Source organism: Neodiprion fabricii, chromosome 3 (assembly GCF_021155785.1).
Source record: "Neodiprion fabricii isolate iyNeoFabr1 chromosome 3, iyNeoFabr1.1, whole genome shotgun sequence".
NCBI classification, from domain to species: Eukaryota; Metazoa; Arthropoda; class Insecta; order Hymenoptera; family Diprionidae; genus Neodiprion; species Neodiprion fabricii.
Genome location: NC_060241.1, coordinates 25,982,356 through 26,010,335, shown reverse-complemented (window position 1 = coordinate 26,010,335; position 27,980 = coordinate 25,982,356). Strand labels below are relative to the sequence as shown.

At 36.6% G+C, this 27,980-nt stretch overlaps 3 protein-coding genes across 7 annotated transcripts in view; 2 read left to right on the top strand and 1 right to left on the bottom strand.

The window, feature by feature from the left end:
• Positions 1-107: 107 nt before the first annotated feature.
• On the top strand, positions 108-3,236 carry LOC124178675 (sulfiredoxin-1). Of its 3 annotated transcripts, none has more exons than XM_046562220.1 (3): positions 108-189; positions 665-868; positions 964-3,236. In XM_046562220.1, the coding sequence occupies exons 1-3, from the start codon at positions 129-131 to the stop codon at positions 1,110-1,112; spliced, it is 414 nt and encodes a 137-aa protein (XP_046418176.1). In that variant the 5' UTR covers positions 108-128; the 3' UTR covers positions 1,113-3,236. The 3 variants fall into 3 exon arrangements, with proteins under 3 accessions (XP_046418176.1, XP_046418177.1, XP_046418178.1); XM_046562221.1 differs by having other exon boundaries at positions 665-894; positions 964-1,105; XM_046562222.1 differs by having other exon boundaries at positions 172-292.
• On the bottom strand, positions 1,459-17,374 carry LOC124178669 (cyclic AMP-dependent transcription factor ATF-6 alpha). Of its 2 annotated transcripts, none has more exons than XM_046562208.1 (8): positions 17,134-17,374; positions 6,570-6,794; positions 6,085-6,239; positions 5,683-5,893; positions 5,031-5,530; positions 4,773-4,927; positions 3,943-4,550; positions 1,459-3,781 (listed from the first exon to the last, which is right to left on the bottom strand). In XM_046562208.1, the coding sequence occupies exons 1-8, from the start codon at positions 17,210-17,212 to the stop codon at positions 3,294-3,296; spliced, it is 2,421 nt and encodes an 806-aa protein (XP_046418164.1). In that variant the 5' UTR covers positions 17,213-17,374; the 3' UTR covers positions 1,459-3,293. The 2 variants fall into 2 exon arrangements, with proteins under 2 accessions (XP_046418164.1, XP_046418165.1); XM_046562209.1 differs by lacking the exon at positions 17,134-17,374 and adding an exon at positions 13,542-14,428.
• A 643-nt stretch (positions 17,375-18,017) lies between these two features.
• Positions 18,018-27,980, top strand: part of LOC124178474 (moesin/ezrin/radixin homolog 1) — a 32,640-nt gene continuing 22,677 nt past the window's right edge. Inside the window, exons 1-3 of one of the 2 annotated variants that reach the window (XM_046561839.1) lie at positions 18,018-18,284; positions 21,159-21,215; positions 26,499-26,678. In XM_046561839.1, the coding sequence (XP_046417795.1) occupies positions 21,204-21,215; positions 26,499-26,678 (192 nt within the window). In that variant the 5' untranslated portion in view covers positions 18,018-18,284; positions 21,159-21,203. Of the gene's footprint in view, positions 18,285-21,158; positions 21,216-24,421; positions 24,825-26,498; positions 26,679-27,980 lie in introns of those variants that run through there. The other variant, XM_046561838.1, reaches the window with a different exon arrangement.

Below are 27,980 nucleotides of genomic sequence, written 5' to 3'. Positions count from 1 at the left end.
AAATGATCAGGTTCAGCATTGTCTTCTTAAGTTTCAAACTTAAACGTATGGAAAGACAGGTGAAAGGGTGGGGAAAGAAATGACTCATCAGTTTCACATAGGCTGTGAGGCAACAATTTCTGTCAGTAATGTCGTTGCAACCAAAGAGACAGTACAAGGCGTTGATGTCAACAGCATTTCAAAGTCTCTGTGAGTAAAACATGTAGTGTTCTAAATTTTGTTGAAACCTAAGTTACAACTGATACACTGCATAGCATGGATAGAATATCATACGACCGAAAATAGCACTTAAGTAAGACGTTTAATGTTTAGAAAGTTACAACTGGAATGATGTAATTGTTAACTAGATTTTATTTTCTGCGATATCAATGCTCACCAAGTTGCCATTCATTGTTTTTCAGAACTGAGATTAGATACAATTATCAAACTATTTCAAATCATACTGATACTAGTTTGACATAAGAAATTTTCAACGGTATCTGTACTTATTTTTGTTTTTCAATGTAAGATGATCCCAAGTTCACGATGAAAAGAAAACATTTTCCCTGTTTCTGTTCGCTGATGAAGGGTGGATTAGAATTACACTCTTGTTAACATATTATAACATCATAAGAATAGATAATATAAAAGTTTTCAAATTTGAATGGATAAAATATGCATTTAGACCCAACAATGAGTTACGAATTAACGAGCATACATGCCGGAAACATCACAGAGATTCACGAAGTCCCTATGCGAGTTGTGACAAGACCGTTCCCTCCGGAAGTTAATGAAGAAAAGGTGAAAAGTTTGATGGATACATTGACTGATCCCGATAGAGAGTCATTAGTACCACCTGTCGATATTTTATGGATCAAAGGAAGAGAAGGTAACTCACCATGCCGCAGTCGAAATGTTTGTAAATCATATCTTAAATTATATAAGGTTTGATACAGATTAATTGTACAAACTTGTTTCCTTCAGGAGGAGATTACTATTATTCTTTTGGAGGATGTCACCGGTATACGGCACATCAGAGACTTGGGAAGGAAACAATAAAAGCTAAATTAGTCAAGTCAACGATAAATGACTTGCGCAGTTATCTTGGAAGCTCCACTCCTGATCTCATATAATGACGGACTAACATGTGAGAAATAATATCTTATCATTAGTGCTTTATCAGTTTGCCCAACTGAATATCACAAAAAAAAAGTATAAAAAATATAAGTGATTGATAGAATTCCATCCTTATAATATATACAGTGAATCAATCAATGATATCCACATTACACAATTCGATGTACGAAATTAATATCGACGAGATTTAAATCGAATATGCTTAAAATTTTTGTTCCAATCAAAAATACACTGTGTTGTTTATTCGGATAAAACTGGTTTCTCCAGTATACTTATTTATAGAATTACTGAGCATATTTAAAAAGGCAAATAAGTGCTTTGTTTTCTTTTTTGTTCCATGCAACAAGAATCTGCATGTTCATACATATTTACACTGTGCATCGAATTAAATATTTAAAGGACTTGATTAAAATGCTGATGAAATAATGAAAACTTCTATTGTTATAAAGGTGATAAGTTATATGTATATATTTTCATGACATTCTCTGTGATAACTAAGTCACAGGATGTTTTTGTAATTTGTATGATACCGAGTTGTATTTTACATTGTTGATCCGATCACATTAATTCAGTATAATAGTGAAAGCTGGGCTTGGCGTATATATACTTGCATTTATGCGGTATTTCGCACAATAGTATTTGGTTTGTATTTGTAAATAAAATTTTACCTAATCTACGTATTTGTATAATAATCAAACTGATGCTATCGATAGAGGTATTTTTGGTGACACTAATTATTAGTATGTAAATTCAAAAGTTAGCTCATATTGTTACTATTAAACTACTATATCACAGAAGTTACGCTGTGGATTGAACACGCACTGTCCTTGTTGTAGACATTTTCTTTGTATCATTTTGTACGAGGAAGATTTAATTTCATACATCACGTGTCATGCGAAAAAGATATTCAATTCAAACGTAATGCTGTTAGACCAGGCATTCTTATAGACTACCAAGTGTTAAAGAAGTGTACATTTAAAGTGCACGTTGGCACTTTGCAGATAATGTATTCATGAAATGTTTCTCAAATTCCAAGAGAAAAACAATCTGTTACGGCTGGGCTACTGGAGAAACATATATTCACATTTATAATAATCACATGCTACGTCGATATTTCCGTATTGCATGGAACGCGTAGTTGATTACGTACGAAAAGTGCATGAGTATAAACAACCCAAAAGACTTTGGAAGTAAATAATATATCCAAATTGCTGTAAGTAGGCAAGTGATAATATTACCAAATTTTTTTCCGCACTTCAGCGATTTTTCTTTAGCACAAATTTAATCATTAGAAATATTGCAGTTGATACTGAACTATGTACGTAACATATACCATTGAAATCGACTACTACCATGAAAATTTAAATCTTATTTTCTGTGAAAGTGATACTATAAAGATGTCGATAGATACGAGAAATAATCCCTTTAATATATTACATTCTGTAAAATTGATTAGTATACATATTATGTATAATTGTAGATGTGTCACTTAGACTATGTATACATTCTTGCGTAGTTTATTCTCACTACTTTCCATTATTTACAAATGTATTTTTCATGTGGCTTAAGTAATTCGATAACTTTTAACCTTTACTAAGTCTCAAATATGTTAAATCCAAAACAACAATATTATCTACTGGATATTGTACGTAGGGTAAAAAACTTGATTACCTTGCAATTGAAGTAACTGCTATGAATTCGTGATAGAAAATGCATTTTTAAGACGAATCGAAGTACTAAATTAAATTCGGTATACTTAGTTAATAAGTTTGTCTCGTCGATCATCAGATCGGAACTGATGACCCTATCAATCAGTTATACATGCTGACACATTGATTAGGAAATACTGAATATCAAATATCATGTACTATAGTATCAATTTCTTACTTAATGCTAAGTAAACATAGATGTAGTTTTCCAGTAATTGTACAACAAGTGTTACCGTAATAATAACTAGTGCAATAGTAATTCACAAAGGTACATACAATTGTACCTTGAGTGAAGAAAATTGTTAAACAATTTTTTCATCTCACATAAAACTTTTCTATATATTAATTGTTACACAAATTTGTCAAACTTATTACACGCAGGATTCAATTGTGCTTTGGTGATTAATGCACCAAGAGTTAACAAAAAAAATAATAACTATTTACAAAGCATTATAATTTAAAAATAATTCAAGAATTTAGTAGATTTCGTCTCCGTCTCAATTTTCTGCCTGTTTGAGAATACGGCGTCTTCGAACTATCAATACCAGGAGTGAAAATTTCTGATTTTACGTCATCTTGAGATTTCACATCATAAGAATTATCTTTTGAGTTTTCTAGGCCAAAATTTGGTATAAACTTGCTTCGAAGTAAGTATGATGGTTCTTTAGGATGATAAGCATCCTCAGCTTTCATCATGTAAGGATTTTTATAATTTTTATCATTAAAATCGGTCGCCGTAATATTTTCTTTAACAAAATAGGGTTTGTAAGTTTTCGTAACATTTGCAGCTGTCGGCACATGATCATTATCATTTTTAGAGGTATGATCTGTAGATTGCTGGTTGCGACGCAGATGCTCGGGAATAACAGACTCCTTCAAGTGTAGCAACTGTGTATTCATTACCTCGCAATCTATTTGCATCATGGTCACGTGATTAGCAGGAGTGGAAAATGTACCTAAGAATATGGAAAAATTGTTTGAATTTTGACTGATTAAAGGCTAGAAATGAATAAATTCTATCAATCAGTAGATGGCTCTTTGTAAAATCTAAAATTGATACAGGCTTTAGTCTGATGAAATTTTATTAGTAGATGCAGTAGGAAAAACCATCTATTACCGTTGACAGGTACAGCAGGTAGAACAAGGGACATTCTAGGCCTTGCTGTTTTGTTTTGTCTTGACGCAGGTAAGAGTAAATGTTCACCGCTAAACCAGACGACATAAAAAGTGTCGTCGCGTCTTCTCAAAGCATCAAACAACGAAGCATGTTCTGTAAGAGTCGGTGAAAACACTTCAACAGCATTGCTATTCGATGTGGCAATATTGTCGGTCTTTGGTTTTGGCTCCATCTTTTTCTGAGGGGGTAATTTCGGTTTGCTGTTCAACCGTTGTCTTACAAGTGACGGTTTTGACAAAAGTAATTCTCCCAAAGAATTAGTTCCTAAATCTGTTTCGGATGATTTGGTCCAGTTATCCTTATCCGGGTCTCCTCCAATCCAACGTCTCAGTTCACTATCCAGTCTGATAGATTCTGTTTGATTAATATACATAGGACACATTGGGTGATGGATAGATGTTGTTTGATTAAACTGTTCCTTATGTTCTCCACTGTCCTGCTTATCTATGTCTGTCCAAAGCAGTGATCTGCCATGTCTAACATTAGGCACGGAGACGGGTAAGTGATCCGACATTGAATCTAGTCGTTTGTTTTGTGAAAATAATCCCCTAAAAATTAGATTTAAACAAGTTGAATGATAAATATAATTCTCATATGATATTGTAGGTTATTAGCATGCCAAATAGTACTTAACATAAATAATATTTGTATGAATAAGATTTGCCAAATTTGCCGTCAATAAAAATACACGTGACTCATCATATTGAGAGTAATAATTAGATAGAATATTAATTTTAACGTCCTTCATATATCGTAATCAAAAAACTTACCCTAAGCTTCCAACATTCAAAGAAACCATGAAAACCATGGCAAGTAAGATTGCTGTATTTTTTCTGTTGGCTCCAAGATTTAGGCTTCCTAATTTTTTACTTCTTCCAGTCATTTCCTCAGTGGCACACAATCTTTCTCTCAATGCAATATTTTCCTTTTTGAATAAAAATATAATGCGTGATTGTTATTTATTTTCTAGATTTAATTTTCACCATGTTTTAATTGCCCTGCTAAAATGACTACAGTATATACCTTACCATTTTCAACTGTGCATTTTCATCTTGCAAATCTGCAATTTGTTTTTCCAATGAAGTCACATATTCTTTCTTCTTTTTCCGTGACAAACAAGCAGATTCTCGATTTTTTATCATTCTTTGTTGCCTTTTTAATGCTTTTATTTCACATTCTTGTTTGCCACTCAGATTCATCAGCTCTGGTTCATTTTTTATCATTATCTGTGTGCAACCATTAGGCATGGAAACAAGCGGCTCGGTATTTTGAATTTGGACATTTGGAATTGAATTTAGGATTTTAACTTGACTCGATGATGTGATTTTAATTGTATTTGATTCCGTTTTTATTTGTGGTGTGGATTGAACATTTCTAGGATTCTGAATTTTTATCTGTGCATTTGGCGGTAGCTTCAGTGGTGCTACAGATTGGATTTTTAATGGCTGGCCAGTATTGTTTTGCTTTACCTTCTGCGTAAGAGCAGCGAAATCCTGAGCACTAAGAACTATTGTTTTCCTAGGCGCATCTAAAACCCATAAGATTAAATACATTTGTACAACCAATATTTTTATTTTAAATAAACATTCAGCAAAATATCCAACAAACATCTGAAGATAAACTTGACCAAAGGTTTACATTACATTCGAGATATTGACAGTTTTACTTGTACTTGCTCACCTTCTCCGACATTCAATGTCGTATTCAGCTTTGGCTGAATGCAAACTCTCTTTGCAGAATTTCCTTTGGATAATACGAAATTTGCAGGATTGGGACTGTTTATGGAAACCAATTTAATTGGCTGTAAAAGAGAGGGGTTCAAACCTGGCTTCGGAGATGTTGGAGGTGAATCGTTTTGTGGTGGTGATATTGGCGGCGTTTCTAAAGTACACTGGAACACATGGGAAATCAGTATACAACTCACACATTCTAGATCTACTTATATTTTAACGAGTTTCAACTAGGCTTTGGTATAAAACACAAGTGAAGACTGCACGGTTTAATGTTTGCACATTATTTGCCATCACGATTGGATAGTATATAGAATATAGTCACTAATTTATAATTGAAAAATATTTGTACTTTAAAGTCTGTAGATGAATTAGTAGAATTATCATTTTGCCATTCGGACCCACTCGAGTCTGAATTGCTTGGACTAGGCGACGGCGGCAGTTGAGAATGTGGACTTCCCGGCTCAGTTTTAATTTCATCTTTGACTTCATTCTTTATATCCAAACCTTTGAGAATCATAAAAAATTAAATTTATTGTACCACAATCGCATACCACACATCATCGAACGTGAACAATGATAGCGTCACATAATAATAACAATCATCTCTGATCGTGGATGTAAAATTTGTAAAAACAAATCTTAGTGTATGGAATTACAACAAAAAAAAAAAAAATAAATAAAAAATCAATTGATGATTGCAAGGAAAAGAGAACGAACAATATAAGTAAACAGGAGACATGTACATTTACTAATTCGTGAGTATTTAAATAAGAATTTTATCTCTTGAGACGAGACCGCTTATAGTTAGTGCTTTCGAGAGAAGTCTTATCATACCAGCAGCAGAAAGATTAGGAAAGGCATCTGGACCCCATTGCATGGGGTCAACTCCGAGTTCGTCAAGAATAGGCAAGTTATCCTGCAACACTGCGTCCTTCATTATTTCATCGGGAGTTTCATCATGACTCGGAGATCCTTCACCGCCTAAAAGTGAAGGTATCTCCAATTCCGAGCTCAGTGCTTGCAGGAAATCATCGTCTGGCGCCATTAGACATTCCCCATCTGTAAAAATGAAGAAAAAAATAAAAAAACGTGACATTTATCACACAAATTTATTATGAAATCGGGAGAAAAAGAAAGTAAACGAAAAAATTTTTAGTTATCATAATTTTTAATTACAAAACGCTGTACAGGAATTTTCAACACAGCCAGTATAGCATCGCTCGAGTGATGCAAAAATTTATAATTCCCAACACGACATTGCAAGTCGGGCAAGTATAACATAATCATGTAAATTATGCAAGGCCAAGGCCGTGCATTGATATGCTCCGCTCGCCTGAGACTATACGATATATCACATACCGAATAATACAGTCAAACGAGAAGCTGATAAAATCTCTGCTAAATTTGATTCATTCAAGTTATAAACTTCGGAATACGGGATCGGATGATCCTCGGCAGGAAAAGTATAATCCTTCCTCCTCATAATAATTGGTATGTGACTTTTAACACAAGCCCGCTTTTATTCGCTTCGAAGTAACGATTTGGAAAACTAGCCAGCTCGAAGTGTGTATGAAGCAATAAAAAATCGACTAAGCCAATTAACGGTAGACAATGCGGGATACAAGCGAACGATTTGTTGGCTGCTTGCTTGTATTTTTAGGGTAAAAAGACGAGAAATTCAACTCTATTCAGTTGCGCGTCATATAATACGTGGGTATCGCGAGGTATTCAAATTGAACCCATCAAATGTCACGAGTTGAAACATCAGAGTGGCTAAAATCGGACTTTTGCAATTTACCGAAGAATTCTTCGTCGGTTGCGGAAAAAGTGTTAATTATTATGCATGCATGAATATTTGTTTCGGCATAAATAACGCCATGCGCAATTGCTGAGTCAACTTCAGGGAAACTTGCAAACTTGTAGGAACGTAGTATTCCTTAGAAATGTCTTTCACTCGAAAACCGAATGAAACGAACGGGAAATTTTATACTCGACGTGAGTAACAGTTGAATAATTTCGAATTTATCTATCAATCTACGACAGTACAATGTAATGCTTTCAATCGTAAAATTAATAAAGAACACTAAAAACAGTATTTCTCACGATGTTCTGTTCAATTTTTAACATCGCGTTGACTAATATAAAAAAATTATATCTTTTAAACATTCGTGGATCTTGAATTTGAAGGTTACAAGAGTGAAAAAATATTTTATGTAACATGAAATTTCAATATTTCGATCTGTATAACATGCGTAAATAAAATGACAAAAAATGAATTGCTCGAAATATTTCGTTATTTCATTTTCCCATGTTTGAAATTTCGATGTATCAGCCATTCGAAATATTTGACCTTTCCAATTTCCAAAACCCACACCCATCCGTTAGAAGATAAAAATTAGTCAACAGAATTGTTGTTTGCACGTAATTTTGACATGTACTTTCATCATGTGCCAAATATAGCATCATCTGTTAAAAAATATTCACATATTTATATACATATATATATATATAATTGACAATAAAAATATTCGTCATCGTGATCGATGAAAAGAGTCGATTGTACACCTAATACGCAAGATACATGTACATGTGCATACATATAATACGTGAAAATAAAATTATCAAGCGACAATTAAATTAAAATTTACAGATGGCACCTTCGATAAATTAGCGTGCAAAGTTCCCGTCGTTGTTTCTTCTTTTTCTTCCCCCATCCCGGCACGTTCCGAGTTATTCGGAAGAGTTGATAATTGTCCGCTAAGGTAAGGTAAGGTGAACCGGCGAACTCGGCAGTCAATGAACTCTACGCCGGCTGGTCAGCCGGTTGTTCGGTTGCTTCCTTGAGTCAGCCGACCGTACGCATGACGAGATCCAAATGGAAGTTCAACAACAATCTCCTCGTGACCAGACTCTATACTCTAGACTCTAGGCATACCATCCTGTAGACTGGCAAGCGAGTTTATCCTCTTTTTCTCGTCATGCTGTACCTCTATAGGTATAACACGTATATCCGGACTACGGTTCCACTCTCTAGAATTCGGAGTTGCGATCAGCAGTGGCGAATCTAGGCCTGGATCAGGTAACGACTTTCTTTCCGAAATTAGACGAAAAAAAAGAAACACAACAGAATTGAAGGATGCAAAGGAAAACTTTGCTTACGGATGATTGGCAAGGAAATTGTTACTATCGATGTACGTTGATTCCTTCGTCTTTAGCTGCTTTTGATGCATTTAATATATATCACATTTTTTATACTCCATTTACAAACTCGATTACTGCTATCAATCTTTTTTATCAAGAGTCGATCTTGAGGATTCATTCATTTTTTAAATTGTTATGATGTAATTGTATGTTGAGAGGACAATATGAATAATAACACCGGCGAAAGTTCACGAGCATCCGTAAAACCGCGGTTGAAATTTCTTCGACGATGCACAATTATCTGAAACTCCATCTCATTCATTATTCATCGCATCGTCAAATTCTGCCGCTCGCTATTTTTATTCCGCGTCAATACCGTATCGCCTATATATATATATACATATAGGTGTACATATATACCTATGTATATCGCCTATATCCCAATTGGCATTGTAAGAAATTGTACGACGGTGTAGAGATTCTTGTCGCCTTTGATATCTGCAAAGCACGAATATCTGTAACCTTGCAATATGTTATTGCATAACAGTAGATGGAATAATTTGACAAGGAGATTCGGATCGACCGATTTTGATAAATCTGCGAAGTATGTTTCTACCGCAATCATGAATATAAACGTGCAGCCATAGAAGTTCCATCAGGTGCAAAATATCGTAGGCATAATCACATGTGGGTATAAGTAGATATACATATAATTTGACTTAAAATTAGAAGAATGACGTCGTTGACGGGTGAAAGTTGCTTTTTATTGTTTTACCTCGAACGAGATATCCTAACGGTGCAATTGCCAACTTAATTTCAGTAAATCATTTCTATATTGTAATTATTACAGGTACAGACATTCAGATACATCGTCATTATTACCGAAAAAGTTTTATTTTCTAGTAGAATCACGTGTTGAAAGTTCCGAACGATCGTTTGAAGGAAAATTCGGGCAACTTACACAAATTAAATAAACAATTTCATAATTTCTACCGATTTACGAGAAAAATAAATTTTTTTTTTTTTTTCAATAAATAGTCATAGAGACTACAACGAACAATAAATCGGGATGCGGTGGATTGTATTTTTCATTTATTTAACAATAAGATTGAAAGAAAAAAGCAAGAACATCAGTCGCACCGACTATTTTTGTAATTATCATATATTCGCGCGGTGTAGATGCAGTGAAAAAAATCAGTGAACAATAAGTTAAATATAGGCTACGATGTTTGCTTTCAGAATAACGAATCACTGTGCCTGTGCGGCAATATCGCGAGTATAGACAAATTGCGGCAGTGACATTATATTTGTACATACTTACAGCGGAAAAAGCGACTTTCACAGGAAGCGCATAAAACATTGTTCGTCTATTGTTTGCTTTTCAGAAAGTAGCATGAATATAGATATATAACTGTGAAAACGTCGTGATGTATCAACGAATTAGTTATACTTGATCCGCAGACCCGACGAAACTCACGGATAAAGTCACTAATAGGTTAACCGGAATTGTGTGTATGCTATACATATAGGCATCTACCATATCCTATACTATTGTTGATAAGTATTATAAAGGACGTAAAATTTAAAGTACGGATCGTATGTCAGCGTGCCGATTCTTTTTCGTAACGTAAAATGGAAAGCGCAATCAATACGAAAAATTTTACCAATAGTCATCACACAGAAATATAAATAAAGAGGAATATTTGTCGTAAAGCCTAATTATTCCTAAAAACGATCATCGTGTTGTATTTTTATTTCACGGAGAATCATTCAAGTATTACAGAGCAATACACCGTGCACATTTTTCTCATTTCACAACACTATTATCATCCACGTGTACCACGCCATGTGTTCTATGATAACAGTATTAACCGTAGAGTTTCCCAATCGTGAACATCGCTGTTGAAAATAGATACGCGATCGGTATCAATTCTATCGAGGACTGTTACATAGTGAAACTTGCAAGAGGTTGGTGAGAAAAATTGGAATTTAGGTACGCGACTCAAGTTTTTACACAATACTGATTAATTAGCTCACTACGCAAAATCTCATACGGATGGTCTACATAGATTTCGAGTAATTAACGGTTGAAGTTGTACTTTTTATACACAGGCGAAATATCGCTCGTCGTCAAAATCAGAGACAAAAAATGTAGGCTTCTCAATGAAAAACTATGTAAATGGTACTCTTAAGAAGATGTTCGTAAAGTATGAAGACCTTTGTCTGCGTCGTTTGCGAATAATAGTAAAAAATACGAAGTGCTTTGCACAAGGAATGCGCTGAAAATACTTTTTCGGAATTGTATATTATACGAAATACATTTCAGTTTATTTGGAAAAAGTGATTAGCAGACGAGCTATGCATATTACATTAGTCGTTTGTCGAAAATCTTTGCTAGCAAGTTTTTAAAAAATTTTATTACTTGAGAACCATCGGTTGGGCCTGTGTATAAGCAATAGGTTTGCTCCTCTCACCGCCTGCTCCTGAGAAGCGATCGACAACCTTTTTAACGTCAGTGACTCTTCCCTAATTCGCTGGTCGGACGGATTAATAAGAGAATGCGCATTAAATAAAACTCCATTTTAAAAAACCGATGCTATACGATCGAGCTGTGAAATTCTATCAACGAAAATATTTCAATTCTAATTTATAACCGACTAATTTTAACGACTGCTCTCTTACGTGTAACCTGATTTGATATGCATTGATACTATAATGCCGTGTTACGTCTTTAAATGTTAATTTTTAAGCCGTATCCCTGCATTGGTTTCTTTATATCGTGTTATTCTCCGATTGTTTTATTATCTCAAAATAATCGTCCATACATTAGTTATGTTTGTGCATATTGGTATAAACGAAGAATTCTTACAGGGACGAACTCCGCCCGGAAATTAGAGATAAATATTGGTACCGTTTTATCTGTAAACCAGACTCAAAAGGGTGTTTCAGCGATACGAGTCTTATGTGTGAGATTGTTGCCCGGTATATGTATGTATACGTAGGGTTGTTTAAAAAAAAAAAGGTTTTTTTTTTCATCAAAACAGCTTCAAAAATTCGATGAAAGTATAAAAAAACACCTGATAAAATTTGAGTTCTTAATATCAACATTAAGAGGTTGCGTCGGGTGCAATCACTTTTCTATTTTTCGGACGAAAAACATGGGAAAAATGATATGTGCTCATTCTGATTTTTATATCTAGCTAACGATGCGTGGTAGAGAAAATTTACAGACATATTTTTGTCGAGAATTGAACGTTCTTCAAGAAAGGATCGTTATTATTTTGTGATAAAATCACTCGTAAAAAGTTATTTAAGGTCAAAAGTTATTTAAGGGCCTTAAAGATTAGATTTATCATAAAATGATAAAAGACCTTTTTTGTAGAGGGTTCCATTCTCGACAAAAATATATCTGTGAATTTTCTGCACGACGCATCGTTAGCTAATTGTAAAAATCAGAAGGAGCAAAAATCTTTTTTCCCGCGTTGTTCTTATGGGAATTAGAAAAGTGCGATGCGCAAACTCTTTGATGTTAACATTAAGAACTCAAATTTTAACAGGCGGATTTTTATACTCGAATGGAACTTTGAGCTTGTTTACAGTCAATATTTATAGGAAATTGAACGCTCTACATAGATTTTTTTTCTGCTGACATGTTAAATGATATTTCTTAAATAAAAACCTTCTTTTCCTGAAATAGAACATAAATTATTACAAAATTCACAAATTAAATGGATAAATTGGAAATATTTATTGAAAAACTATTAAAATCAGTAGGGATTGGAATTCTACTGCGAATATCTTTTGAATGGCTAGAGTAATCGATTAACCACAAGAGACCTTTTTTGTATAGCGTTCAATTTCCTATAGAAATAATTGAAACTCATTTGACAATAATTATTTTTTATGAAGTTACAAAATTCAAAACAAAAAATTTATTTTCCTTAAAATACTTGAATCTTTGACCTTGAATATCTTTTAAATGGTTGGATTAATGAAAAAAGTATAAAAGACCATTTTTGTAGAGCGTTCAATTTCCTATAAATATTGATTTTGCGATTGGTTAAAAGATCTATTGTTGATAAGATATGACCATTTTTATATGATACTAATTTGAAAATGGAAAACTATGATGAGCATAATCTTCCCGTTAATATTAGAGCTCACACTTGGTGAGTACTTTATACGTGAGTACCTAGGAACTAGTTGTCGTGTGTCGGATCAAAAAAAAAAAAAATACTTGATTTTTTTGATGGTTAAACAAATTATGTTAATTACAGCTGAAATCGATGTAGGTGTATGTATCGCCATTAGTTATTTACAACGTGAAACAAAGCAACGAAAAATCTTATTATAAACGCCGCGGTGTTGTTACAGAATTCTATAATCATTCCTCGGATCAATTTTAAATTTATATTAGCTGATCAATCATTTTTGCTTACTGTTAACCTGCGGTGGCTCTCTGAAAGTGAGCCAAGGATTGTGCAGCGATGAACGTTACATGCTCGTGCATTGAGCACGTTTCCCGCAAATAATCTTTACATAAAGATAGCATGTAATAATGCGCTGGTGCGCTTCGTGGGATTTTATTGCTTGCTGCAGCAAAGTCGGGAGTAACATAAAAATGTATAATATATGCGGAAGAGTATATAATGTCAATTTAATTACCCAACGACCAGTTATTGTCGTCGAAGTCCATTATATCCAAAATGCAGTGATCCGTCATTCCCCTCATAATACGAACCCCACCAAGTTCGAAAAGGTAAACTTCACTACCACGTGAAAGTTATGATACGATACGTAAATTATTACTGGTATGTACAAAGCAGGTACGTTTTGTATACGTTATCACACTATTAACTCGCGAACATTATTCGCCAATTTATATTTAGAGTATCGTGATAATGATTAATCGAACGTAAAATCAGAGTGATTGTGCGCAGAAAGTAACAGCTCTTTCATTGAAGCAATGATTCAAATATTGTGGGACCGACGATAAGACATGGTAGTACTGTATCGATGCACACTTCAAGGTATCGTTAATAATTTTTTTTTTTTTTTTAAATTAAGTTTATTTCGACAAAATTATTGCACATGGTTATTATTACACATCCGCAAACATTTCAATTGCAACAAAATTATTTCAAGTATGAACTTTTTGTCATTCAAAGCACCGTATATCACTTCACAGACTGTTCAGTAAGCATGCACATTGTTACAATATTGTACGTGAACGGTAGGTAAAATATTATTCGCCTAGTTTACAAACGGTTTCATTTCACATGTAATATTTATACACTTTTGAAACACGCCTGGCGTGACGCGGAAAAATTGTTTATATCGTTATAAAAATTTTTGGACGTAATTTTTAGAACGTAACGTGTCACTCTTCGGAAGGGAATGAATTTCAATATACTCGATTCTACTGCTAGAAGCCGGCAAGTGCCGTCGACATTGCCGGGAGACAAGAAGTGGGGATGTACCGTAAAAGAGGTGCGATATGGAAGCTATGCCTACGCGCAAGCTGTTGTAAACTTCAGGGACTGCAGCCTGAAATCGCGACTCCGTTAAGTCAGCACATCGGGTAGTCAACGCAATACATATGTATGTGATATACGTGCAATTCCAGATTAACTTATTGCGGCCAATAGTTCTTCAACCTCGAAGCTTCGAATATGCTCACGATCCCTAGATAAGGTAGAATATGAGCGCGCTAGTCGTCGTTTTACCGTTTCGTTCAGCAATTATAGATAAAAGTCGAGCGAAACTTCGTACAAAGTCACCGTTTCAAATTCAAAAGCAATGCCAAATACTTCAAGTGCCAACTGCGAAGTTTTGTACGTATGGTGGTTTGACTTCCGGCTGTGCTGAATTACCAAACCACATTTTACCCACCTCCTTTCCATCGTCGGGCAAATTACGTACGACAATACTTTGGCTTGTAAATTTTTTTTCCCTGCAACAGTGAATTATTCTTCGATTTGCGAGATTGTGCTATACAGACAATTGTATATTGTGAACTACATATGTCCGTGACTTCGTTAATGCGAACACATGTGATCGTGGACTGTACAGTACATTGGCAGTAAACTATATCGTTATTTTGGATTACGAGGTGTCAGGCCTTGGACCTGAAACGCACTTTGTGCGATTATACATAGGTGGTGTATGGCTAAACATGCACCTATGAGTATCGTTTGTATACGTATCCACTTTACAGATTTCATACAGTAATTAAGCGTCCGAGTTATAATAATAATGTTTTTAATTATTGACACCGCGATGGGAGGGGATTGTAATCTTTAAACACGGAAAATATATACAGGTCAGGTCAAAATTTAGGTGAAGCGCTAATAAACATCACACAAAGTTGTATCGAGTATCTATTACGTAAAGATGGTTTAAAAATATTACGTATAATGATCGCAGCTAGTGCATAAATTTGCGAGAAAGTACAGAGCGTAAAATCCAAGCATAAGCTGTAAAAATAGGAAGGAACACATATGAGACGATAAACCGGTCTTAAAAATACGTGCCATTGGTAACCAACCTCCGCGATAAAGGCTTGTTCAGGGTTTTGATAAAAAGAGAGAGAGAGAGTGACAGAGGGGGGGGGGGGGGGGGTCACATTGGCTTCGAGCCGTCGGCACAAATTCGGTGCACGTGGAATCATCATCATGGTGTATGATGCTTTTACGAAATACTATAAGAATGCAGGATAACACGGTATTGCTACACAAGTTGTTCTCCGGGGTGATTTAAACATTCAAGAATCGTGATAGCGTTTTAGCTCAGAATTGGCGAGCACTTGAAAAGAAGATTGCGACTGAGAATGAAATACTCGCAAGAAAAGCAGAAAAATATGTATGGTATCAAGGACTTTTCGATCATCAATAAATATTTAGACTTTGCGCATTCCGCCCTATTGATTTTAAAAACAGCAGCGTTTTCTCAGCTGCAACGCACGCAATATCACGCACTCGTTTTGAGCCACCCATTAGTTCATCGAGCATATATGTATACGGACTTTTAAAGTGTCCGAATTGCTTGCTAGAATACGGCTAGTACAAGTGCATGCACGATGCGCTGCGCACACGACTAAACGTATAATTGAGATAACGAGGTCCAGCTGGTTTCCTGTGGTGTGTACTGCAATAAAGTAGTCAAACTAACCATGAGCGCTACAAAAATTTAACGTTTCACCATTCACGGGGTTATGCAGCCAATAAATTCAGCTCGCGCGCACGAGACAAAGAAATTCACATATATACAGTTTTTCTTTCCACAAGTAGAATTGTGTACAAGCATGAAAATAGACATACTTCGAGGAGGAACAGCGGCCTTGCCGTACACGCGTCCAGGATAAAAACGTTGTAATTATAAATAACCGTAAAAGCCTTCTTTTACACAAATATTAATAAATACAAAAGTAATTGATGCGCGCCGTTTCGACTTGCTGAACAGTTTTCCACGAATGCATAACGATGGGAGGATAACAGATTTTCCAATTACATAACGAGATAAAGGGTTTCGCATTTCGTAACTGATCTACTGTTTTTTTTTCGTTCGTATATAGTGTATATGTCTAGAGTATTGATGAATACATTGCGTGACGAGGCATTTGAACAGATGCCGGTGGTAAAGATGATGATAGTTGGTAGCACGTGGCGGGTGAGTTATGGACAAAAGGAAAATAACAAACAGAAAGCAAAGGTGTACATCGGATAAATAACTCGAGTTTTTTGGAAAATAATTTTTAAACATCTGTCAAAAGAAAACGAAACCATTATTTTTATCCAATGTCGTTGACGAATATCTGAATTGTGATAACGGCCGGCGCGCACGGCGAGACATATGGTTGCGATTATTTATTGTGATAAAAGCAAGAGAAACCGGTGAAGTGTATGAATAATAATTGTTCAACAGCTTATTGTGGCAGTACGAGTTTTGTGACAGAGGGTAAAATAATAAAAGGTGCAAAAATGAAGAGTGCAAACGAAAAAGCAAATAAAAACATCAAACGGCTCTACACGTGCTCTACGAGTTGACAATCAACCGAATTTCATCGCGGACTGTACCGCCGAGTCACGCCTCCCCATGGACGTGTTTTTATTTATCAAGACTAACACTTATTTACTTCCCTACAACTACGGGGTGTGTACTTTCTACGCAAATAAAAACCTACAATTGGAATAAACGTATTTTGATTCAATCGCTGCTTAACTGCGACGTGGAAAATACAAATTTTCGTATTACATACCGAGGCTGCCGAGCTCTGGAAACATCTGAAAATCCAGATCCATGAGATTGTTCCACTGCGGGTCTTCCTTTATTAACATGTCAATTTTTTACTTTGGTTAGATGTTCACTAACATTACCACGCCGAGTACTGTTTAACTAGAGAAATTGTGTCTAAAAATTCGGAACCACCTCACGGCACGCGATATATGTCAGTAAACTTAGACACTCCGCTTTCGGCTACGCCGACTGCGGTTGACGTTACGACCGAAAATAAATAGCGACGTAGATCTGGCTGCTATCGGTGGGCTGCCGTAAACTACTAACGCCCTCTGGGACGAAATAGTCTAGCGGAACTAATTTTCGGCAGGTAAGCGCACGTCAGTAACTTACCATCACGAAAACAGTAGGTAATGCCGAGCTTACCGTAGCATGCTTACTGAAACATTCCTGAATAGGTTCTAGTTATTTGAAACAACTCGTTTAGAACGTTTACGTTAATATGCGTGCACGCACACGTACGAACTTGATCTGAAAATTATTAAAATTGCATGAAAAAATACAGGTCTATAGATCGTTATTATTAACAAATTTAGTGGTATTGAATGAATTACATGCGCTAGTCACGTCACAGCTGCGCACAGTGAATGCGCAGAATGCGTTCCGCTGCTGGTACACAATTTCCGTTGTCCGCGGTGCCAGGCGCGAGTTTGAATCACGGTTCGAGTTAACGACTTTCCGCCAAATAGGATACGTTTACTATATTCTTCAGTTAACGCAACGGAGCAGGTGTCCCGGTCTCACTTTCCGAACGGTATCAAAATAAAAACTCGCGAGTAATTCCGAAAATTCCCGCAAGAACGCTCGGCTCGATCCGTCGCTACTAGTTAGTCAGTAGTTCGGTTGCGGCCGTAGAGTTCAGACGCTCATCTGTGTTCGCGAGCGAAAATTCAGTACGTCGAAAGTCCTCCAGAGTACGTGCATGGTGCTAACACCCCACCTCAAAGGCGGGCGGCGGCCATATTATCAGTGAGGTGTCAGTATTTGCTCAACGTGACGGTTTTTTTTTTGGGTGTGGATTGCACGGATTTGTCCCGGGAAAAGTGTGTGCCTCTAACCCCAGTAAATGTGGTGTTAAGGAGTGGAGAGATATTTCATATCGATAAAATCAAAGTGAGTACAATCATATTTTATACGAATATTACCGAGGCGGCGTTAATAGACCTCTCCCTGGCCGTATTTCACCGCCGATTATCCCGATACCGGTTGTTCTATCCGCGGTTTGAATGATAACCAGACCCTCGCGAATGTCCGAATCGCGCACGATACAAATGCCGGATAAAATAAATATCCTTGTAATTATTATCAACGAATGAATTTCGACGCCTTCTCAGAGCAAGATTGGAATTTGCACCTCCCTACCAACCTGCCCGCCCGCTTATTACAGAAATATGTAAATTCCTGGTCGACAGAGCGGTGCGTTACGTGAAATATGATTCGGCATCAATATACCTTGGCTGAAAATGATTCGAGATTTTTCATCGAACAGCGTCGTCGACGGCTTCGCGCGCGATTCCAGAAGCAAGTTAATTTTCGCACGAACATTCATTCGCAGGTATAGATAGGTGTTACCCAGCGTTACTCATGCTAGTGTAAATAAAAAAAAACCCCTTTATTAACCGCTCGCCTACGCACCTCATCTCGCAGTATTTGCAAATGACACGCAGTCGAGTCGTTTCACTAGTTTCCGTGACTCTCGGACGAGGATTAGAAACGTCCGCGCTCAATTTTGCCCATCGGCGATATTCAGGTCCGATTTCATCGGCAGTCGATGACCTAAAAAGGCACAACGCTGTATTCCACTCGCTCAGGTCCTACGGGAACCAATTGGTACTTCGATCACGTAGGTATAACATCGGCGTAGCTTCTCCAATCCCGTGCAGTTCTCTTCCTCTTCTCTATTTCGCCTTCATTGATCCGAGCCGAGCCGCCTTTTGCTGTTTCTTTCTCCTAATGTCGTGATTCATATTCCGTGACCTTTTGGCCGCTGAGAGCTTAGCTGCTGCTGTAGATAGGTGATCCGAGAGCCCATGTTACACGCACTTGTGCCGAAAGCGTAGGATAATCCGTATCCCCCTCATACGAAAAAGCCGAAGACGATTATATGTATATATTATTGTAGGTAAACAATATAGGTATAATGTGTGTGACTAGAAGAGCTTCCGCTGTGCCTGAACGGACCCTTACAATTACATCGAATCTGACATATTCGAGACCACCGGTAGTATCAGTTTCCCATGTTAAACGAGTGGTAGCGGATTATACCGGTGGCCTTGAATGTGCTGGAATGAATCTAAGGGTCTGTACCTGTGACGTTGAGTTGAAAAATAGACCCTGCGGAAACACATGCCGCGTTAAAATTTATTTAAAAAATTATATATTTTTAACGAAATACTTTTACGGACTAATGATTATTGAAGTTGGTAACGTTGGAGCAACGAAACCGAGATAGAAAAACATGCTATTTTGCGGGAATTGAATTTGCAAATACAACGGGTTTTTCATCGTGTATTAGAGAGATGAAACGGGCACACCTGACAAATACCGGTTGGTTGGTAAGAACCGCGCTTACATTAGTGTATAACGTGCATGTATCGCCTGTATGCAGCCTTAACGATTAGAGAGAGGAAATCGAGGATTCTAACGCGCGCGAGCAGCGAACGGTACGAAAAGAGTTTTCGAAATTTGTAATCGAAGAAACGTACCTAATTGCCTATGTGTACGCTGAAACCCGGTTCACTGAACGCAGTGGGGCACAGATAAGCCTTCGAGACACGTAGGAAGGGGCCTTCGTCGTCCCGCTGTATACATATATAATATACCTTGGATCTCGGTCACACGGATTTGCATTTATAAAATTCAAAACTACGACGACGACTCGGTCGAGCCACTCCGAAAAGATGCGGCGCAGCACAGTGACCGAATTATTTCGTTCGGCATAATTGAGTGTTTGAATGAAAATTTTTTTTCTATTTTTAGGGGTGCGTAATGCAGTTGAAGCCAAAATAACGAGGACGTGTTTTTTCTTTTTCGTTAAGAACGATAATTTTTCATGTTGTAGGTGATTGAATTTCATTGATTTTAATATATATATATATATAGATATATCATAACATAGGTGACGTCACAATGTTATAGTTTTCAATCTGTTATATTAATGGCAATTTTGATTCAATCAAAAGAATATAAAATACGTCCAAAATATTTTTTTCCAATCTACAAGAATATGAAATAAAAAAATTTCATTGAAATACTCAATTCACAGCAAAACTTTTTAATACTGCAATCACAAATAATTGTGATTATTCAGTAGCCTTGCATCTGTTATCTTATACGACGTGCCTAATCCTTTGAGGGGAAAAAACAATACAATAAATTACTGACCCAAAACTTGTCGATCGGATAATGCTTTCAACGTAATAATTTGACAGAAAATTTTCCGAGGCATCGTGTAAAATGGTCCCTTCTTTTCAACAGCAAATTATGTTTTTCCATAAGTCTCTCACATTTTCAAAATCAATTAATCGATGAATGTTCAACGGGGTAGAAGAACATTTTCATATATCGAATATCACCTCGGGCATGATCCAATTTTATAGTTGGAAATAGAATATGGAAATTGCCGAGATGAAAACACGGTGAAACTGTACGATACGTACTCGTGGTAAAAAAAAAAATTAGCATAAATAAATAAAAATAGAAGGGAAGTAAAAACGTTGCGAATCGCTCGGGATGTCCGACAATGAGATTGACGTTCAATAGTGAAGAGTCATTCCCGTGCACAGGGACGAACCGAGCGGAACATAACTGAAATTTGTATCGCGTGCGAGCGGATTCCGATCCCTGCGGTTCATCGGTAATTATTTCTTCTCCTGCATCAAGCATCGGCAACCTGTATTTGCCTGCCGCGTGATTGTTGTCCGACTATGTTTGTTATCCAGTCTGTGATGTAACTCTGCAACAGTGCTAATAATTTATCTGTTTCAGGCTGACAGTTTCACTGCCTAGAACGAGCCCAGCACAGCTGCCAAGATGCCGAAGTCGGTAAGTGTGTGGTAGAATAACGGAGACCAGATAACGCGTCCACTACTCTTTGCCATTGTTATTATCAATGTTAGGTGTTCAGGGTACTAGAATTAGGCCATTTTATCGCGCTGTAAAATCACCTCCTCGACGACGATTTCCTTCCTCGCACTAATTACGAAATAATCTCGTTATCTCTGTCGGGACAAGGACGTCAATCGCTTATACCTGTATTCTCATTTCCATTTCTGTTTTAAAATGATTTTTTTTTTGATTTTTTACCGTGTCAATCCATTCGAATGCTGTGTGCTACGAAAGTTTGTTTGCAATGGTATACTCGAGAAAATACGAGGACAAATGTCTGAACCAATCAACTTTACTAATTGTAATACAAGTTCTTTTTGTAATAGGTACTATTTAGACGAGCGTTGTTTTTCCCACGTGAAGAATTACAGTATTAGAAACAAGGGCGTTTTTTTTATTCTTCTTAGGCAGCAGTAATTAATTAATAAGTATTATACCCGTACAAAATTACCGAGATTTTCCACACTTCCGATTCTGTAATATACGTTGTTTTTCTTTTACTCCAGCAAGATGTTAGGCCGCGAAACCTTATTGCACACAGGTTTGTAATTGGGTTTTCATTTCCTGTCCAATCGGTTCTGTAATAATATGTATAACCTACACATAAAACAGACGACAAAGACAATCTGATCGAAGCGATTCTCGTTTTATCGTATGAAGATTTTTTTCCCTTCTCACCTACTTAGCTGATCGTCATCGTTGCAGGTTTTCAATCTCAATCGATGTTTGCAAATGTTTAATCAATGCATTTTATCTTTATACCGCGTCGGTAACTGAATCTTGCAGATATTTATAATACATATCGTATTTGTAAATTCTGTTTCAAATTGTCTTGTATTTATATAACAATGGGAAAAATCATCATCCGCTTGGACGATGACGATAATAATGTCTCGCTGTATATCATCGTTACACATATTTCGTTGCAATAACCTAGTTTGATAAATAAAAAAAATATGTATACATATTACTACAAGACGTATATTATATTTTCTGAGGTGTGAGACACTTGGAAGGCAAAAGCGGGCGGTTTCTACCTGAGATAAGATATCGTAGAGTTGACGGCACCCGTTCTTCTTCTTTGATGAAATTAATTATAAGCAGATTAATCAAAGTACGACAGGAAAGAATGAATTTGTTTAAAGTTTTCCCCGCGATTGTTCGTTAGACCAATAATCCATTTACCTTCCGCTTAAATCGACTCATTTCTGATATGTACATTATCTGGAAGTGACTCAGAATTCGTCATCTTGCCACCGGCCACGAAGCGAAGGAATTTCGTCGGAATTCTTTGCAAATGATGAATGAAATGTATCCGTATGTTGAATATTTTTTTTTTGTTATATTACGAATTTCTCGCAAGCCTTATCGGTTCTTTTACCTTTTCGCCAGCTCGTTGCAGGCGTTTGTGTAGCAAGTTTCAAAGCTGGGCAACGTCGTGAGTTTTGCAAATGTTGTGACGTATGCATCATAATCGAAGCACGTACGTTGCAGCACCATTTACTTATGTACTACGAAGAGACAGAGACCGCCGACAGTTTATCGCTAGGTAGCTGGATTGGTTGAGATCAGACAATTCAAGTTGGTGACAGAAATTTTGAAATTTAACTTTGTCGTATACTATATCAGATCTGTAATGGCATAACGCCAGGTTAAACTCGCATTATAGATGCGTTGTATCCATAAGTATAATACATTTATACTTTCATTTCGCATACGGATATGTGTATAATGTATAATAATAACACGCGCGAGAAGTTAATGGAAACAGGCTACGGTTTCCTTTTCAAGACGAGATGCCGCATTTAACGGTGACACCTTATCCCGCTGCTATGGTGTGAATCATTCACGTATCAGATCTATACTCAATTCGCTGGAGAGTCATGAGCTGAATTAAATACATGTGACGATAACTCATTTCGCGTCTACACAGCTATATAGGTAGTATACGTAATGACGTTTAGTAATGTCCATGACGCGATTTTTAACAGTTTGTAGAATCCGGGGTCTAGATCTTGACATTAAATTCGAATCATTATATGTATATAAGCATCGGTACAATGCTCCTATTCCAACGGGACAGTGCAGGGTTTTGTGACGGAAAATAATACGGTTATTTTAAAAAATCGGATCTACGCATATTGATTTTTATTTATTTATTTTTTTTTTCTTGAATATACAATCGAGAAGAATATTTTTACTCGTGATGCAGGGATGTTTACTCAGATCGATATGTTTGACTTAGAATAATGGATCGAGTCAATTGGAAACGTACAAGCTCCGTGAACTAAACTTGTAGAGATCCATAAATAAAGATGATTTTTTTAAAATACATCTGATAATCTAATTCAAACGCCGGCAGAGACTTGAGATAGCTGCCGTTATATGATTATTGAAGTTCGTGACGTTAATATAACGATGCATTTTTTGAGAAAATGTTATTCTACAATATGAGAATTGTCAGTAATACAATATTGTTATAGTTCACAGAATTTCAAACGATTTTTCGCACGAATGCATCGTTTCGTTATCGTTGCAAATTTCAACCTCATGATTCAGAAAAGTCGTCCAAGGACGATATTTAAGTTGTAATCCGCATGTACTGTAAAAAAATCCACCACTTCAATTGGTCTGAACTGAAACTAACCCGTGCCTTAACGTTCCGACGGTAGTCAGATTCTAAAAATTGACATTTAAAAAAAAATAATCCGCGACAGTATCGTCAACATAATGGGGGGGGGGAAAAAAAAAGACTAGAATCGAACAGTGTAGGCAAATCAAACAGGTGGCGCGTGTTTTTGCAATTGCAATTGCAATTCTGTCGATAACTCAAATTTGATCGTCGCATCAAATTCGGAACTTGAAACTAATCACGTCCGCACTTTAGATTCTTTTTCTTATCTTCCGGGGTGGAGACGCATCTTTGACGTCGTACGTACTCCGTCGTTTCTTCTTAAATTTCAAGAGGCGCTCGTCGTTCTCAACGAACAAACGAACGTCGACGGCCGAGGGGATTGGCCAACCTGCATCACTCCTATCCCCACCTCGACCGGAGAGAAAAAAAGCCGGCGGTTAACCGGCGTCGTCACGTGATCAAAGTCTTCTTTCTTCGTGTTCGAACGGCGAGAAGTTGGGCGCAGTTTGTGTTCACCTCATCCGAACGATTGATCAAGCCTTTTGCTCTCACTGCAGTTTCGTTTTCAAATAGTTTTTTTTTTTTCTCAAATCTTATCATTGTCGCGGGTTTTATCAAGTGTGGGGGGGTGAATTTCGCGTTCCTGGATTTTGCTTCTTTTTTCGAAAGAGGACAAGGTGCCGGAGAAGGAACTAAAAGCGAGAGTGTTCAATAAAAGTGGTTGTTCGGTTTTTTTTTTGTGTGGATAATTTCAAACTCGTGCATCCCTGGATAATTATAACATCTGACAATCGACGGATATCGGTCTCTTCAAATTTTTACTCCTCGTTTTGATACCTGTGGCGTAGCGTCGTCGATCCGTTTGCTTCTCCTTCGGGATCTCGTCTACAATGGTGGCCGGTGCTAAAATGGTACGATTCAACGAAACTATATACATATTTATGAAAGAAAAAAATTAAATCAGTTTAATCGATTACTCTGTAATAAGGTAATCTTTAAAATTCGATTTACCTGATTACTCATCGAGCTTGCATTCTTCCGTTACACGCAATTAATGCCTGATTGTTAAACAAACGAGCGGCGTTATTTGGAGCGCAATTAATGCCACTCGTTTCTACCGGATGTATAAGGAATGCTGTACACAGTTAGTCAGTTTTGTATGACCAGGGAATTATCGAATCAATAATTATACAGGTGTTTAACTTTTTTTCGTCGATAATGGTGCGGAAGAAAATATTATTTGCATGATTTTGACAAACGAAACGGCAATTCTGATCGAATTACAATATGCTGCAATTAAAATTTACTCGGAAATTTAGTCACTTTTCTTTTCCAAATTTTCAACAATATTCGTATTAATGCGGGACGAAATGAAATTCGATATCCACAAATCAGACTATTGTAATTATTAACGACCTAGGAATTCATTGTTGGTACCACGCATCATGAATCGGGGAAAAAAGAAAGAATTCCTGCGTGAGAAAATCAGTATGGTGCATAAAGGTGCGTGTTATATACACCTTTATAGTCTCGAGGAACAAAAGAAGCCTCAATTTCGTTCTCACGGCAGCTTCAAGCTATAACATACCAACGTAGAACTGCTTCTTTCATTTTGTTCGGCGTAAAGTCCACTCAAGTTTCATATGTAACGTACATATATATATATCATATGTGTAACGCCTTTCCATCGTATTATCAAGAATTTAATATCGCTTTGCGCCTATTAACATATATTTTCTTGGCGACAATTAGCCGAGGCATGCACATTAACTACTTGGACATAAAATCTGGGATGCCATTTACTTCCGCGTTAGACGTAAGAAATGAATTAAAAAAAAAAAAGAAAAAGAAACGCAGGTAATAACAGCAATCAAGGTTCGAAGATGTATAAAAATGCAATCGCGTGTAAATGGCTGCATGACGATGGTCAAAACTTACCTATATATGCGGTATACTTATATTATTTTTTTTATTCGCCGATGTAGATATAATTAGATGCGTGTATTTCTGTATAGCAGATCGTTGCGTAACGTATAATAATTTCCAATTATTCGCCAAGATGCATTTCGTAATAGCTGTTATATACGAGTCCCGTATTATACCCGCCAGCAGCATTGAAATCTTACGATTAACAATCGTGTGGTTATATTATATGTATAGGTATTACCTTGTGGCTATACCGCTGTGGCTTTAGCTTCTCGCCCCGAAGGCCACCTGTTGTACTCCGAGAATTCTCTTCTTCTTCTTCTTGCTCTTTAGTTCTTACTGTTTATAATAATAATATATATATATATATATATATATATATATATATATATATATATATATATATAGATATAGAGATATGTATTCTCGACATCGTAACATATTAAAAACTTTACATTTCTTTCGTGAGTTATAAGAAGTTTTTTGAAAAAATATTTGATCGATTTCAATTTATTTTTACAACTGTAATACTTCACGTTATGCATTATTACTGTAGTATATGTCGTTACCAATAAAACTGTATTAAATACGTTTTAAGACGAACGTGGGGGAAAATTGAAAAAAGTATAATCGATTTTCTTTTTGTTCGTTGGGAACAGACGAACGTGAGGGTGACGACGATGGACGCGGAACTCGAGTTCGCGATCCAGCAGACGACGACAGGGAAACAACTCTTCGACCAGGTTGTCAAGACCATCGGTCTAAGGGAGGTCTGGTTTTTCGGTCTGCAGTACACAGACAGCAAGGGCGATCTCACATGGATCAAGCTCTACAAAAAGGTAAGACCGAGTAATAAGATGTATAATAACGAAGCTGTTGATTTGAGATTGAACCCATTACAACGATCCTGAGTGAATTTTCGTTCATCAATTATGTACTTGGAAGTCTCTCGGAGATGAAATTCACTGGCTAAAACTACGCTTGCCATCGTATTCTTTGGCGTGAATGAACGTTTCGCGACCGACGAGCGTTGAAAATAATGTTAGAGCCGAAATACGATCGCAAGCGTGTATCGCAAAGGCCGCCATCTTGATCTTGTGTCAGCGCACTGTTTGCTTCGATTGTGTTTTGAATGATTGAAAAATATATTACACGCGGATACACACAGTGTTTTCATCTTCCAGGGTTTGAGTAATATTTTTTGTGAGTGAACGTACTCGAGCTTGTGCAGTGTTTTTACTGACAACTCTCTTTTGATATTCAATGTATGCTAGGAAAAAAATACGAGCTTGTCACTCGGCTTAATCGGTAATTAATCAATCCGCTTCGATACCAACCTGCTACTAATGTGTATAATCGTCAAATTCCAAATCCCACGTTTATACATCATCAATTTTGATGACAATTATTGTTTCTTTGTATGTGTGCGTTTGTGATATAGAAGCTACAACGCGTAGAGCTCGAAAATGATGTAATTTTACGGCGTAGCGTAATTGTACGGTAGTATCATACATTATAGGATAATGTTGTGTACATGAACTTTGTTGTGGTCTGGTGCCTGCGAGTGCAGGAAAAGTTGAGGGATTTTTTCAACCGCACGACCGACCGTTTCAATATCGACGATTAATTATCGATAACCTGAACGTCGTTTCGATTAACATCTCTACGTAACGCGATTGACAAACAACGTTTGCCCGCAGCGTCGCTCTTTGCAATAATAGTTTACGTATTACATATAATAGGTATACAGTACGAAAAGATAAATTTAGCTTTGAAATTTTCCTTTTAGTTGGAATAATACATAATGGGTATGTAAAAAAAACTTAAAACAACAAAAATTGGAAGATTTTCAATAACTTTTTTTATTTCCATAACCAGCTGCAAAGAGCTGTTAATTGTTTATACGAAAACTTTATTAAGTTTGTAACGGTCACCTCAACACGAAACGAAACTTATTCTACATCGGCTGCAAAAGTTGGTGGTAAAAGTTTCGGCTCGCCTGTACGTTCGGTGAAAAAATATTCTCTTGACGAGTAGGTACCTAATGAAATATGTGAGCGCGGCGAGACTGCATCGGCCACAAAACCGGTCCATGTCACGTGGGATTTACCGCTTGTACGTACACGTACCGTCCTTAGGAT